Source organism: Diabrotica virgifera, chromosome 1 (assembly GCF_917563875.1).
Source record: "Diabrotica virgifera virgifera chromosome 1, PGI_DIABVI_V3a".
Lineage (NCBI taxonomy): Eukaryota > Metazoa > Arthropoda > Insecta > Coleoptera > Chrysomelidae > Diabrotica > Diabrotica virgifera.
The window spans coordinates 41,162,739-41,177,912 of record NC_065443.1 but is presented as its reverse complement, the minus strand read 5'-3'; the positions used below and the strand labels follow the sequence as shown (position 1 = coordinate 41,177,912).

Here is a 15,174-nt window from a genome sequence, read left to right as displayed (position 1 = left end):
TTGGAGTGAATGAAAAGGGAGTGGTAAACTCCAACAGAAGTAGTAAAAAGAAGAAGATCTACTTAATGTAGCCAAAGGACAAAAATGTGTGGCTTCTCCGTTGAAGAAGCTGGAGTAACTAAAATACAACTTTGTAGTAGTATTTGTATGGAAGGATGCCAAGACAAAGAATATCGAATTGATACAGGACTAGAGATGAGAAATCATTAATAGATAGATATAACTTGAATGGCTAGCTAAATATGTATGAGAAGGGCCACTTGACACTCAAGGAAGGATTCGGCCAATTTGCACGGCTATTTTTGGCCAGACAATAGATTAAAGGAAGTGACAATGATGGCTCGAAAAGAAGATATGAAGATAATGTTCAGAAAATAGATAGAGTAAATATAATAATATACTGAAAATAGAATGAATTTTTGGGCGCCAGAAGAAGGATAACTAGGTTAACGCTCTTCCAGGTATTCTACGCTGCTATAGAGTATGTTAAATTTGTAGTACAAGTATGTGAAAAGTTATTAAAGATTATTAAATTATAAAATATACTACTAAAAATAAAGGAGTAATAAGAAAAAAAAAATCACAATAAATGTATATTTATTGAATGTAACTACTAGATCTTTTTAACAATCTCTGAGTTAGGACAAGTAACTAGTGTGTAACTCTAACATGACAGGAAAAAGTGATACTAGTGAAAGTCAATTACAAAATCATCATACAACTATGATCTAAGAATACTCTTTATAAGGTTAGAAAAACTGACTACGGGTACCTCTAATACAGGAAGTACAACTTACAACTAGGTTAGTAGAACCCTCACCAAATAATAATTGTACGTTTATAATACGTACACCTTAATTAAATACTACCTGATACTATATATAACATATAAATACCTCACTGTGAGTGGGACAGGCACAAGCCTTATTGAATAAATAAACCTACGAGTGGATACACAGATCCTTTTCCTAACTCGTGGTTTATAATAGTAATAATAACAAGTGAAACCAAAAACTAATCTGAGGGATTAGAATCCAGAAGTTCATATGAATTTAATAAATTAAAGTTAAAGTTAAATAAAGTTAATAAGTTAAAGTTAAGTAAAGTTAATAAGTTCAAGTTAAATAAAGTTAATAATTACAATTTTGACTAATATGTGAAGTTAATTTTTAAAAATTTAATTAAACATATACTAAAATAATGGAATGAGTTTAAATAATTATACAAAAGTGGAACACAGCCTAAAAATAATCAAGATAAGAGTACCGACTACTATTATCAGGGAAAATATCTGAGCTCAGAAATTTATACCTTTATAGATTGCAGAGTGTTGGGGAACGCTATCAATTAAATATTAGGTTGTAAAGAAAAAAAAAACCTATAAAAAATATAAAGCAGGAAAAATGTGTGTGCAATTGAACTATAAAAAAAAAATGTACTAAATATCACAAAACCAGTCTGTCTTTAATAAGAGCACAGTAAATGTTCCCAAACAAACCACTCTTTCCTAATCTTGAAGTTGATGTAATGAGCACCCAAGGGTGCTAACTCTCGCTAGCAGCTGTCCTGCTGGAGGTACAGGAGAGGAAGACTGGTAGAAAGCAGTTGAAGGTACTCAAAACTGTTGGAAAGCAGCTGGAGGTACTCAAAAAAAAAGAAAATGTGGAAATAATCCAGGCTGGTCGCCTATTGATTGTTTCTCTCTGTGTGGTCTGGCCTTGGTGTTGTTGTAGGGTGGCTTTAAGATTTCATGGTAGGTGCTAAAAAAACACAGTGTGGTGTTACTACCAATCTACCAATGTCAAAAAAAAGAAGCAAGAGATACGAGGAGGTGTTTTTATTCCTATGGGAATAAGAAGAAATAGGTCATTAAGTCCAAAAACTTGAATGACTAGACAGCTTGACCTTTTATCAGGTTGCTATCAGATGACCTTGGTCAAATAACACAAGTAATTTCCAATTGAAATACAAAATATAATTACTGTGAAAGAATATTTTATTATAATATATACACCGGTATATAGATATATTATACAAGGATGAAATATAGTAAGACTAAGCGATGGATACTTATTTGATCATCGTTCAAAAGATAGGAGTTCTGTAGACTTGAAAGGAATATAAAAAATGGAGTTTAAATTAGCTCTATTTTCCAACTGGAAGCACAAATTAACAACGAATATTGAATTATCTCTAGATGAGTTTGATCCATGAAAATAAAACATAAAAACCATGAAAATAGACTATGTGAAACTTAGTTAGCAAATGTCAAGGACTTCCAAAATGGCTGAATAAAATACTTAATAAAATGTGTATTTACCGGGGTAGAACTCATTGGATATAGTATGCTCTAAAATTCTTCAAATCCACTGCTGCTGGATAACTTCACTATACTTTTATTGTAATATTTAATCAATTTGGAACTGAGAATTAGAGGTGAATAATTGAGTCTAATGACCCCGCACACTACGATTCAGACCGAACACTCGAGAAACAATGGCAATCCAAGGCTCACGTTCACAGCTGAATCCTTCGTACCCCTCTACTAAGCATTGGCTGTCAAAGTGGGGAAACCAATGTTGCCACGTTTTAAATGTGACGTCATCAAGCATTTAAATATTCTGAGATGGGTTTAAGTTCTATTTGAATAAACATTGAAAGAAAATAATTCTGAAAATAATTAAATAATATTTTGGATAGTTAAATAATATCTTCCCATCAATAATCGATTCTATAAGGGGCGGAACGTCACAATCTTCCGGATCTGAATCCTTGTTGTTCATCTGATAAAATTGTTAGCTTATCGATTTTGTTGGTTAGGATATAATTGTGAATTTACTAATTTGAAAATGTCGTGGAAAAAGAGATGAAATTGGTAGAGGTGGGAAATTATCAATAGAAACCAATAAATTTACATTATATTGACAGTTTCCCAGCTTTAAACGTATCTGAGTCAAACTGTCACAGGAGAATTTTATAATATTATCAACATTAATATTACAAGAGAGTGAGAATACATTGTACTATTGCCGAAAGAAACAAGTTTAGACAAAAATTAGACCATTATTTTCTTATTATTTATTCTTACTATCATGTGATATTCGACAGATTATTTTTTAATACTTACATACAAAATTCAAGTCTTTGTGACACACATTTTTAAACTTGTCAAAGTGAATAGCACAGTTTAGCAAATATTTAGATAAAGATATCAACAAAATTAATCATCATCATCATCATTGGCTCGACAGCCCTTTCTGGGTCTTGGCCTGTTCCAGGATTCTTCTCCACTCTGATCTGTTTCGTGCTTTTTTTCTCCAGTTTTTTTATTTTTAAGGTTTTTATATCATTTTATATTTGTTCTAAATATCTCAGCTTCGGTCTTCCTCTTGTTCTTTTTCCTACTGGCATCTGTTTGAATATTTTGTTTGGTATTTCGCCTTCTTCCATTCTTTCTATATGTCCCATCCAACGCAGCCGTCCTATTTTAATGAATGTTATGATATCTGGATCCTGGTATATTTCCTATAGTTCAAAGTTGTACCTTCTTCGCCAAATTCCATTTTCTTTTGTGCTTTTATATATGTGTCGCAAGATTTTTCTTTCAAAGGTGGCTAGCAATGTTTCCTCTCTTTTAGTGAGTGTCCAGGTTTCTGAGCCGTATGTGAGTACCGGTCTTATTAGTGTTTTGTATATTTGGCATTTTGTTTTCCTTGCGACGTTGTCTGATCTTAGTTGCCGAATTAAGCCATGATAACTTTTATTGGCAATAAATATTCGCCTCTTCACTTCCTCTGCTACGTTATTATCAGATGTGACTAGGGATCCCAAGTATGTAAAGTGGATCCCAAGTATGTAAAGTTACAAAAGTAACAAAATTAATACTAGTTAAAATTATTTATAAATACAGTTTTATTCATGAAACCCAATTTTCCTCGAGCGCTTAGCCCGGGAGCCATCGCGCTCACTTCTGTCACGTCGTAAGTAGTCGCACTTAGAAAAAAATATCTCACAATACAAATTTAAATACGAATTTAAAACAAATTTCTATTTTATAATATTTTTATTTACTTATGTTAAAAATATCTATTTTCAACAATTTTAAAGCTAATTGCTCACCAAAGCCATAAATTCCACAAAAAAAAATAAAAAAATAAAAAAAAATTACACGCATTACTACGATACTCCTCGTGGCACTTAGTAGTTGAAAGGAATGTTGCAAAATTGTTCATTAAGTTATCACGGAAAGGATAAAATGTGAGATTTTTTGTCACGGCGCGACTGCTCCCGTGTTAAAATTGCCGGTTTGTGTTTTACTCGTGACAATTTGATATTAGATGCAGAACTTAAACTTTATTACAGTCAAACCCACTTATTAGAATAGCCTTGGTGTAAAGCAAAAATATTCCTATAACCGGGATATTCTAATAAACTATCAGTGGTGGCTAGCAGAAATAAATGTACCGAATATACGTCATAATAGTACAACATACTTTGTACATGTACGTACATACTATATATGTACATGTACATAATGTTTTGTACATGTATCATGTATATTTCGTATGGTTTTTTTCGTTTTATGTCAATAATAAAGTACCTGGAGTAATTATTACTTATTTTATTAAAACACCAAACTACATTATCTGTGCATGCATACCTACACAAATAAGTATGAAATGTATGCAATATGTAGATATAGGTATACATATTTTCTTATTAACATACATACAACAGACTTACTTTTTTTCTGGAAAAATAATCGGCAATCTGAGACTATTTGTTTTGTTACATAAGATATTACTCACTTGTAGCTCTAAAATATAATAAATAAAAAATTGACATTGGTTTTACTCTCCAGAAAACTTCTTACATATTATAAAGCGGTTATTATTTTACAAGCGGTTATGACTTCTAAACTGTTTCTAAAATCTAAACAGACAACGACGTGGGTGGTGAGTTGGTAATAAGAATATTTACACTACAATGTAATAAAATAATACTTACAATATTTACAATAAGTAATAAAATATATTATCGACAGGTCCTATAAACCAGAAAACATATAAATTTGTGGGAAGTTGTACGTAAAAGTTTTTGGTAACTTAAAATTATTCGATAAAGCGATATTCTTTTACTAAAACGTATTCCTATAAGCGGTTAAATTTATTAAGGAGTAAATGAAAGTTTCTTCCTTAGCCATGACATTGCATTAAACAATTTCAATACACAGTAATAAAATTTCAATGTTGTAACCCACCACGAATTTTAAATACGGTTTAAGACTATTTTTAGATGCGCTATAATATTCAAATTGGTGCCTTTCCACATGACGGGGTCTCTACCTGCTTTAGGGACAAGATTCGCCAGGAAATGCTAGTTTCAGCTGTCTCCTCTTCGTATCCGATTTCCTACCATTGACAAGACCACAATAAAAATAAACAAAAACGTAAGAACATCATACAGAAACACACGGGTACTACATGGGTATCCAGATAATCATCCTTAAGATCCATCGCTCGTGGTCATATCAGATGCTAGTGTGCTGTGAACCGGTATGGTTAAACAACAGGCATTAACTTATCTGGTCGACACTTATCCAAACCGTGCAATGCATATGATAACAAGCATAATTATAGTTATCACATAACGTGGCTACCACCTTAAGAGGAAACAGTAGCGATCAACAGGTAGCGAAAACGCGTTCCAAGATTGCGGCTGTAATTTTGAATATTTTTTCGAGATATCTGGCACACGTATTCGTAATATAATAAAGAATGGCGGTACAGAGCCCAATTTGAAAAATATATTAATATGTGGAAATTACTCTGTAATTAAATACAATATTAAAAAAACGAGCCTGTACCGCCATTAAGAAGAACAAAAAAATACACTTTCTTCAAATAAACTTTTTTGTCCGATACCTAGATTTTCTGTTATTTTGGAACTACTAAAATTTTTTATTTTATTAGTAGTTCCAAAATGACACAAAATCTAGGCATCGGATAAAAAAGTTTATTTGAAGAAAGTGTATTTTTTTGTTCTTCTTAATGGCGGTACAGGCTCGTTTTTTTAATATTGTATTTAATTACAGAGTAATTTCCACATATTAATATATTTTTCAAATTGGGCTCTGTACCGCCATTCTTTATTATATTACGAATACGTGCGCCAAATATCCCGAAAAAATATTCAAAATTACAGCCGCAATCTTGGAACGCGTTTTTGCTACCTGTTGATCGCTACTGTATCACCTTAAGAACAAAGTTTTACCTAACGCCGCCGCCGGGAACGTTCATTGGTTAAAGAACACAATAAAATTATGAATAGTCATTAACTTCTACTTCACAACGACATTCCCTATATCCTTGAAAATGGACTACAGTCAAAGTAACCTACCCTGAAATTTGCTCATGCGCTGCATCCTCCCAATTTTAACTTAAATGCCTAATGGGGTCTTGTTCTTCCTTTTTTTCTTTTATATAGACAGTGCTGCCTATTTTTCTTCACCGGTACCTTTCATTCTGTCCCCAAAATTGTCATTCCAGTTTTCCTTGGGCGTCTTATACTTCTTTTGCCTAACGGTGACTTGTTCCTGGCTATTCTTACTATCCTTTATTTTCAGACATACTGCTTATGTGTTCATTCCACTCTTCTTTTCTGTTCTTTACCCAGGTATTTATATTGTCTACCTCATATATGCGTCTGACTTCCTCACTTCTTACCCTGTCCTGTAGTCCTTTTCCAGCAATCCTTCTTAAGATCTTCATTTAGTTGGACTACAGATGTCTTTATGTTTTGCTTGTATCTGGTCTTGTTGCGGCCGTGTAAGTCATAACTAGTTTAATAACTGACTTATATATTCGGGCCATTGTTTCCACAATTATGTGTTTGTTTTTCCAAATTGTGTCGTATAGGCATCCGACCGCTGTCCTGGCTTTAATTATTGGGGTTAACTCTAATGGGGTTAAGAATTATAAACTAAAATAGATCTGTACTACCATGGTTTACTCGATATCGCAGATGGACCTAATAGTATGATATAACTAAACCCTAACCCGGACATCCAAAATGAAAGTTATCCTCCAACACCAAATTTTTCTATATGGTCCACATAATGTTCAGAAGAAAGTCACACAATTTTCAGCGTCGGGTTTGGAGAGGAGAGGGGGGAGAAATCGGTAAATTCGTAGTTTTTTACGTTTTTCGTCAATATTTCTAAAACTATGCGGTTTATTATGAACAACCTTCTATACAAAAATGTTCTACATTAAATTTGAAATAAAAAAGGTTCTATGAATAATCCTTCTAAAATCAACGATACCAAAGTTACAGAGGTAGTAATCCCTAATCCCTAGTTAGGTCTAACCCAAACATCTAAAGCAAAAGTGTTTCTCCAACAGCAAATTGTTCTATATGGTCCACATATTGTTCAGTAAAAAGTTACACCATTTTGAGCGTCCGGTTTGGGAAGGAGATCGGGAGAAGTCGGTAAATTAGTAGCTTTTTACGTTTTTCATCAATATTTCTAAAATTAATCTTTAGCGTAATCAATCTTATATACAAAAATGTTCTACATAAAATTTAAAACAAAAAAGGTTCTATACATAATTGTTATAAAATCGACGGTTCCAGAGTTACGGAGGGTGAAAAATAGAGGTTTTCAATACTTTTTATATATTTTCGGCAATTTATAATATTATTACTGATAAAAGAAATTTTATTTAACAGGATTGTGTTTTGTAAATAAAATTTGCTATTTCAGTGGCAGATGGTATGTTAGTGATAAGTAGACTTAGGTATACTCTGGGCTAATTAGCAAAATTTATGAAAAAGTTATTTACCAGCAATTTTATTGCTGGAATCGAATTATAAGATCCTATATATTAACAATATACGTATGCAAATTCCGCAGATGGTGTGCTACTTTTTTTATTAACAATATGGCGCCCCCAAATCGTGTTTTTTTCAATAATTGGTCTATAACTCCGAAGATTTTAACTTTACACCAAAAACACTCAAATAAAAATTCATCCCAATTTAATTCTGCATAGAGGCATGTTTTTCCCGATTTGCTCTGACGAAAATTTTCCTCGGAAAATGTGGGTTTTCCCAACAAAATCTCGAATTTTCAAATAAATTTTTTGGGCAAGTAATTATTTATCAATAATTAAATAACTTGGTGAAATCAAAGCTTTCTTGGTGTAGATTATACTTGCAGAAGCCGGTGAAAATTAAACGAATATTTTAGCAACAATTCAATTGTAAATTAAAAATTTACAGTCGCAATAACAACCAAAATAATCATGAGACATTCATCAAACTTAGAAAGATTATAAAGATGTGATGCCTATTTAATATTTTGTCCACAAAATATAAATTTTTCATTTTTTTGCATAATCTTTAAATGTTTAAAAAAATAGTTTTAAACAAATTAACATTTCTCAAAAATTGTTTATTATATTCTAATTTTTAAAAATACTTAAAATGCGTATTTCAAAGGTCTTGAAAATGACTGCTTTAAAAAATTTTTCCAACCATTTTCAAAAAAGTTATGAAACAGCAAAATAAATATACGATTGCTCCGTTGTTTATAATTTGTTTTAATTGTTTCAAAGCTTAAAAGTGAGTCTGTGGTGCAATCTAGTTACTTACAAAGAATATCAAATATTAGTTCAATGGTTATATTTTAATCAAAGATTAAAAATACTTTCTTTTTTTTGTAATTTTTAGCGCGAGAGTAGGCTTGATACAGAGCCGGAGCTAAAATGTTCACTCGAAGCGACTGACACGCAGCATACATAATACTATAATTTTATTTATTAAGTGTATGTCGCGCGGGCGGTCGTCGCTTCGAGTGAAAATTTTAGCTACAGTACTGTACTAGTCTACTTTCGCGCGTGTAAATTACAAAAAAATATATTTATATCCTTTAATTAAAATATAACCATTAAACTAATAATTAGCTTGTACTTTAAACTCACTTTTACGCTTTGAAAGAATTAAAAAAAATTATAAACAACGTAGTAATCGTATGTTTACTTTGCTGTTTCATAACTTTTTTGCAAATGGCTGCAAAAAAGTTTTAAAGCATTCATTTTCAAGATATTTGAAATAGGCATTTTAACTATTTTTTAAAATTAGAATATAATAAAAACTTTCTGAGAAAAGTTAATTTGCTTATAACTATTTTTTTAAACATTTAAAGATTATGCAAAAAAAATAAAAAAAATTTATAAAAATAAAAATGTAAACCATTTAATAAGTTTAAAGTGTAATAAGTTTTTCAATTAAAAATGTTTTAAAAATAAATTATTTTTATTAGGTTGAAAAATTTTGTCTTTTAAAAAATTTTTATTTTGTCGACAAAATGTTAAATAGGCATCTCATCTTTGTAAGATTTCAAAGTTTGATCAGTGTATCATAATTATTTTGGTTATTATTGCGACCGTAATTTATTAATTAACCATTGAATTGTTGCTAAAATATTCGTTCAGTTTTCACCAGCTTCTGGAACTATAATCTAAACACAGAAGCCTTTCAAGTTACCAAATTATTTAATTATTGGTAGATAAATACTTATCTAAAACTTTGTTTGAAAATTAAAGGTTTTGTTGTGAAAACCCGCATTTACCGAGGAACATTTTCGTCGGAGCAGATCGTGAAAAACATATCTCTATGCAGAATTTAATCGCGGTGAATTTTTATTTTAGTGTTTTTGATGTAAAGTTAAAATCTTCGGAGTTATAGAGCAATAATTGAAAAAAAAAACACGATTTTCGGGCGTTATTTTGTTTATAAAAAAAGTAGCACACTATCTGCGGACTTTGCGTACCTATATTATTAATATATATAATCATAAGCTTCGATTCCAGCAATAAAATTGCTGGTAAATATCTTTTCCCAAAAATGGCCTAGTCTCCGATAATCAACCCAGACTATTAGGCAAATATGCAAATTGCATATTTTGCATATAATGCATAAAAAATTCAAAAATTTTCAATTTTGCACATTTTTATATAAGTGTGCATAAAGTGTATATAATTTTAAATTTTGGTTGTAACTATACATATATTTTTATATTACTGTAACAAGTAGCTTGGAAATCTCAATATTTAATTTTGTTTTATAATCTCTTGGTACATATTCAAATTTTGGGTACCTGTATGTAGTAAGTAATAAAAGAGCGGCTTATTATATGTACACAGTTTTGTCACGTTTTGGTTACAATGGTTCCAAAATCAGCCAGTTTATATCTCTAGGTAAAAATTTTTATTTTGACGGCCCATTTCGCTTTTGTTGTAAAATAAGCCGTGAAGACTGGTCTTCGTAAAGTGTCGTGGTGTCATTCATAAAATCGAACTATAGTTTTGTTCAGAAAACTATTACTAAATTAGGTTCCTCCAAATAATTATCATTGTTAGACAGTACATTATTTTAAATAACAGAATTTGAATCATTGTTTCAAAACGTTAAAAATATCTACATATTGGATAGGAAATTTATCAAAAATTTAAAGCAACCATGGAAAAGCAGTGGTTATTACCAGATTCTTTCTCAAGTGGTTCAGGTACTAGCTGGGACATTTTGAACCACTTAATTTAGAACCACCTATTACCGTAAATTATTTGAACAATGCCCCAATTACATCAGCTAATCTCCAAAGAAGTTTTTCTATGTAATCAGATAGAAGCCATAAGTATTTGTTAGAAAATTTTTAACAGCATTTAATATTTATTTATTGTTACCACAATTCGAAATAATATCAATTATTTATTTGTTAAAATACTTAAATACTTAAATATTTAATTAATTTGCTTAGTTTGTAAAATATATACATGTTAATTAATACACCATGTAGAGATATTTTAAATATATTTGTAAATAAAAAAATACTGAAAAATTTTTTTTTTTTAATTATATGCATATTTTATAGATAAACGTGTATATTTTTGGGTAAAATACAGTGCATAATACTGTTTGGGTAAAATACAGGGCAAATACATATTTATGAGTATATTTCATACCTTTTTATTTGCATATTTGCCTAAGTCTAGTGATAAGTCCTTAAAGAAACGTCAACCTCACCACCCAAAATCATCATCAATTGCCCAACAAATATAAAAAGTATCGAAAACCTCCACTTTTCACCCTTCCTAACTCTGGAACCGTTGATTTTATAACAAATATGTATAGGACCCCTTTTGTTTTAAATTTTATGTAAAATATTTTTGTAGAGAACATTGTTTACGCTAAAGCATAGTTTTAGAAATATTGACGAAAAACGTAAAAAAACTACTAATCTACCGACTTCTCCCCATCTCCCCCCCCCCCCAAACGGACGCTCAAAACGGTGTAACTTTTTACTGAACAATATATGGAGATCATATAGGACAATTTGGTGTTGAAGGAAAACTTTTACTTCGGATGTCTCGGTTAGGCCTTTTTTGGACCAATTATACTACATAATATTACTACCTCCGTAACTTTGGAACCGTTCATTTTAGAAGGATTATGCATAGGACCTTTTTTATTTCAAAGTTAATCTAGAACATTTTTGTATAGAAGGTTGTTCATGCTAACCCGTATGGTTTTAGAAATATTGACGAAAACGTAAAAAAACACAAATTTACCGATTTCTCTCCCCTCCCCCCCCCCCAAACCCGACGCTCAAAATGGTGTGACTTTTTTCTGAACATTATGTGGACCATATTGAACAATTTGGTGTAGGAGGATAACTTTCACTTTGGATGTCTGGGTTATGCCATCTTTTGGATCAATTGTATCATACTATAACGGATTTGAACGTCCACGCAATATTTGCGCATCAGAAAAAACTGCCGGAGTTAAATTTCCCCAGCTTCCTTTGATTGTGGCGGCTTGCGCAAAGGATACAAATGCGATCCTAAAGAGCTTAAAGTATCTAATTCGATGTTGTATGGGATCCTCCATTCGTGTTATGCTAGCTGTATAAGGGTCATGTATGTATATGTGACTGTCATGTTTTATTCTTGTAGATTTTGATTTTGGTACCTCCTCAGATAATTTTTGATCTCAGTCAATGTTTAATTGTTAAGAACGATTTGAAAAGCCAAATTTTGTAAAGGTATTGAGTGGAACACATAGAAATTTCAACCGGTTAAAGCATCTGGTAGTATACGTATCACCACTCCTTAGAACCCATTGATTTATACATAGTTAAGTCTACTATTTCACTCTTACTGCCAACGTCCTCTTCTAATAGACATTTGCTTACATTTTATTTTATATTTACATTGCATTTCATTTTATTTTTTTTATTTCAGAAAAATGAAGACATTGATTTTTTTGGTAATCATTGTAAGTTGCATAAGCAGAAGCTTCCAAATGACATGTGATCGAACGTACGCTATCACTATTTGTTACCAAATACATATATCTAAAGCAAACCCTCTACTAATAGATGACTATAATAGCATGCTTTCGATTTCTCTGGATGAACAAAGTGATACCATATATACTAATGCATTTATACGACTTGCTGAATTAAAACGATTAATTTTAAGCAACAACAAGATAAAAACTCTGGAACTGGGAAGCTTTAACGGTCTTAGTAAATTGGACCTATTATCTTTGTACAATAATTCGTTGACAACTGTTGATAGTAGTACATTTCAAAATCTTCACAACTTAGAAATACTAAGTTTGGGTTCCAATCAAATAACATCGATTTCTAATGATGGTTTTCTTGGATTAGATAAGTTAGAAGAACTCAAGTTAAGTTTTAACCAGCTGGCTGAGTTTCCTGTTCAAATAAATACCATTAAGACACTTCGAAAGTTAGATCTGAATGGCAATAAAATAAAAAGTCTTAAAGCTAATTCGTTTTCCAATCTAAAGAAGCTGGAAAAGTTAAATCTCAATGATAACCTTATAAATTCTTTAGAAGCTAAATCTTTTGCTGGTCTAAGCAATCTTAGGGAATTAAGTCTTAAGTCAAATTATTTGAAGCAGTTCAATACACAAGATGTTTTGGAAGACTTAGGTTCCCTACAAAGACTGAATCTAGCTATTAACGATTTGAAGTGTGCTGATTTGAAAAATATTGATAACGAATTGCAAAGAAAGAGGATCACATTTGAGGAAGGTATAAATAAACAGAATCCAAGTACTTTCAAAGGCATAAAATGTAATAACTAATAATTATTATAAATCATTATAAAATATAGTCAATTATCGTCAAAAATTGTAAAAAAAATCAGTGTCAATCAAGAGACATACAATGGAATGCATAAAACGTAGTACCTGCTAATGCTTCAAGTGTGTACTTCATTTTAAAAGATTTTACTACACTTACACAGAATTACTACACTTACAAATGCTTTGTAATTATTTTACTGTATTTACAATGCTTTGTAAGTGTAGTAAAATCTTAAGAAAAGTAGCACATACTTGAAGCATTAGCATGAACTACGTTTTATGTATTCCACCCATATACTCTTTTTTGGATAATATATTTTATGTTTTCTTTTTTTTTATATATTTTTGTATTTACTTGTTGCTACTATTTATTATTTGCGATAAAAAAGCCTTTGTTAGAGTTTCTTACAAGAGTCAAGAATAACTAGAGACGCAGAGATAATATCAAAGCTATACTTACAACAAAAAATGATTATTTTATGAGTCGAGAATGAAACATCAGAAGGGCTCAATATAAAGAGAGGAGTGTAGGTACATCAGGGTTGCTTACTATCGCCTCTTTTATTTAACCTATACTTACAACACCTATGGAACAAGCACTGTATACTATTTATAAAAGACAAGATTGTAGTAAACGGAACATTTGCGAAGAAACTGAGGTAAGCGGATGATAATAATAATATCAAATGGTTAGATTTCCATTCAGAATAGGGTTATACCAACCAAATATAAATTGCCTGAAATATATCGTCATATTGTCTGCTCCAAAATAACTAACGCCTATATCGATGTCAAGCCGAAGGAACCATCCAGTACCTTTAAAATGAGCTAGCATATGACCCCTATTCTCATTTAAAAAAACGTCGATTACGTCATTACTCCCAGATGGATAACGTCATTAGTGTGCTCTATAGGTCAAAAAAACGTATTTTAAAAATGAAAATCCATATGGTTTGAAATTTTTCAGCAAAGTAGTCGATTTACGACCACTTTGCAACAGACGGTTTATTCTGGAAGGGTCTGAAAACCTAGCAGCTGAAACGAAAATGTAAGACAATATTTATTTAGTGACACACAAACAACGAAATATAAAAAAGTGAAATTTAATAAAAAATTTTCCTCTTGGTAAAAGGTATATTAGTTTATTAATAAAATTATTAATAATTTTAATTTTAATTTATTTTATTATTTTTAATTTAATTTAATTTTAATTTTAATTTTAATTATTAATTATATTTTTTATTAAATTTCACTCGTAATTAATGGTATACAGCCAACTACAGGAAGTTCTTCCTTGTGGATTTTTGAAATATGATAAAGGTGAAAATGGGATACAAGAACGATGTTGGTTCCAAAAAACAAGTTTTTGGGAAATAGGTAAAGTACTTAAAAAGTATAATGTATATTGCAGTTGTGAAAAGCTAAAATATTAATTTTAGCTAAGATTGCCCTCTACGGTCGTTACGCACTGAAAAATACCAACTAATATGTACAATCAATTTGGCTTACTGGGACAAATAGACTATAGTCTATTCCATACAGGGTGTTTGGTAAAGGATGGGCCATAGCTTAACCTTAGATTCGAGAGGTTAAAATAGATCGATTTAAGCTAACTTACCTTAGTACGAAAGTTGATAATAACAAAATACAGGGTGTCAAAATTAAACTTTTATTTTATTTATGCTTGAATATTTCCTAGCAGGCCTGGTATAATAACATGGAATTTGGTAAGAGGGGGTTTTTTGGGACGAGAAATCTATATTTGTCACCAAAAATTATGTATTAGCCAGAGGGCGACACACACGCCTTTCAGCGCTCATTAATTAGTTAAATTTTTTTATTACCCACTCTACATACTTTTTTAATCAAAACTTGTATTCTCTTAATATTTTTACTTAAATTTACAAAAATTTATCGCTATTTTCTTCAAATGGAATTTTCGATGCAATGACATAAATTTAGTGCAGCTGATATGTGAAACGATTGTGCATTTAA

General features: G+C 30.9%; 1 protein-coding gene across 1 annotated transcript in view; it reads left to right on the top strand.

Moving 5' to 3' along the window:
- Window positions 1-13,519, top strand: part of LOC126886388 (leucine-rich repeat-containing protein 15-like) — a 30,946-nt gene extending 17,427 nt beyond the window's left edge. The window contains exon 2 of the mRNA XM_050653327.1: window positions 12,306-13,519. Within this exon, the coding sequence (XP_050509284.1) occupies window positions 12,310-13,179 (870 nt within the window). The 5' untranslated portion in view covers window positions 12,306-12,309 and the 3' untranslated portion in view covers window positions 13,180-13,519. The remainder of the gene's footprint in view (window positions 1-12,305) is intronic.
- Window positions 13,520-15,174: the final 1,655 nt, after the last annotated feature.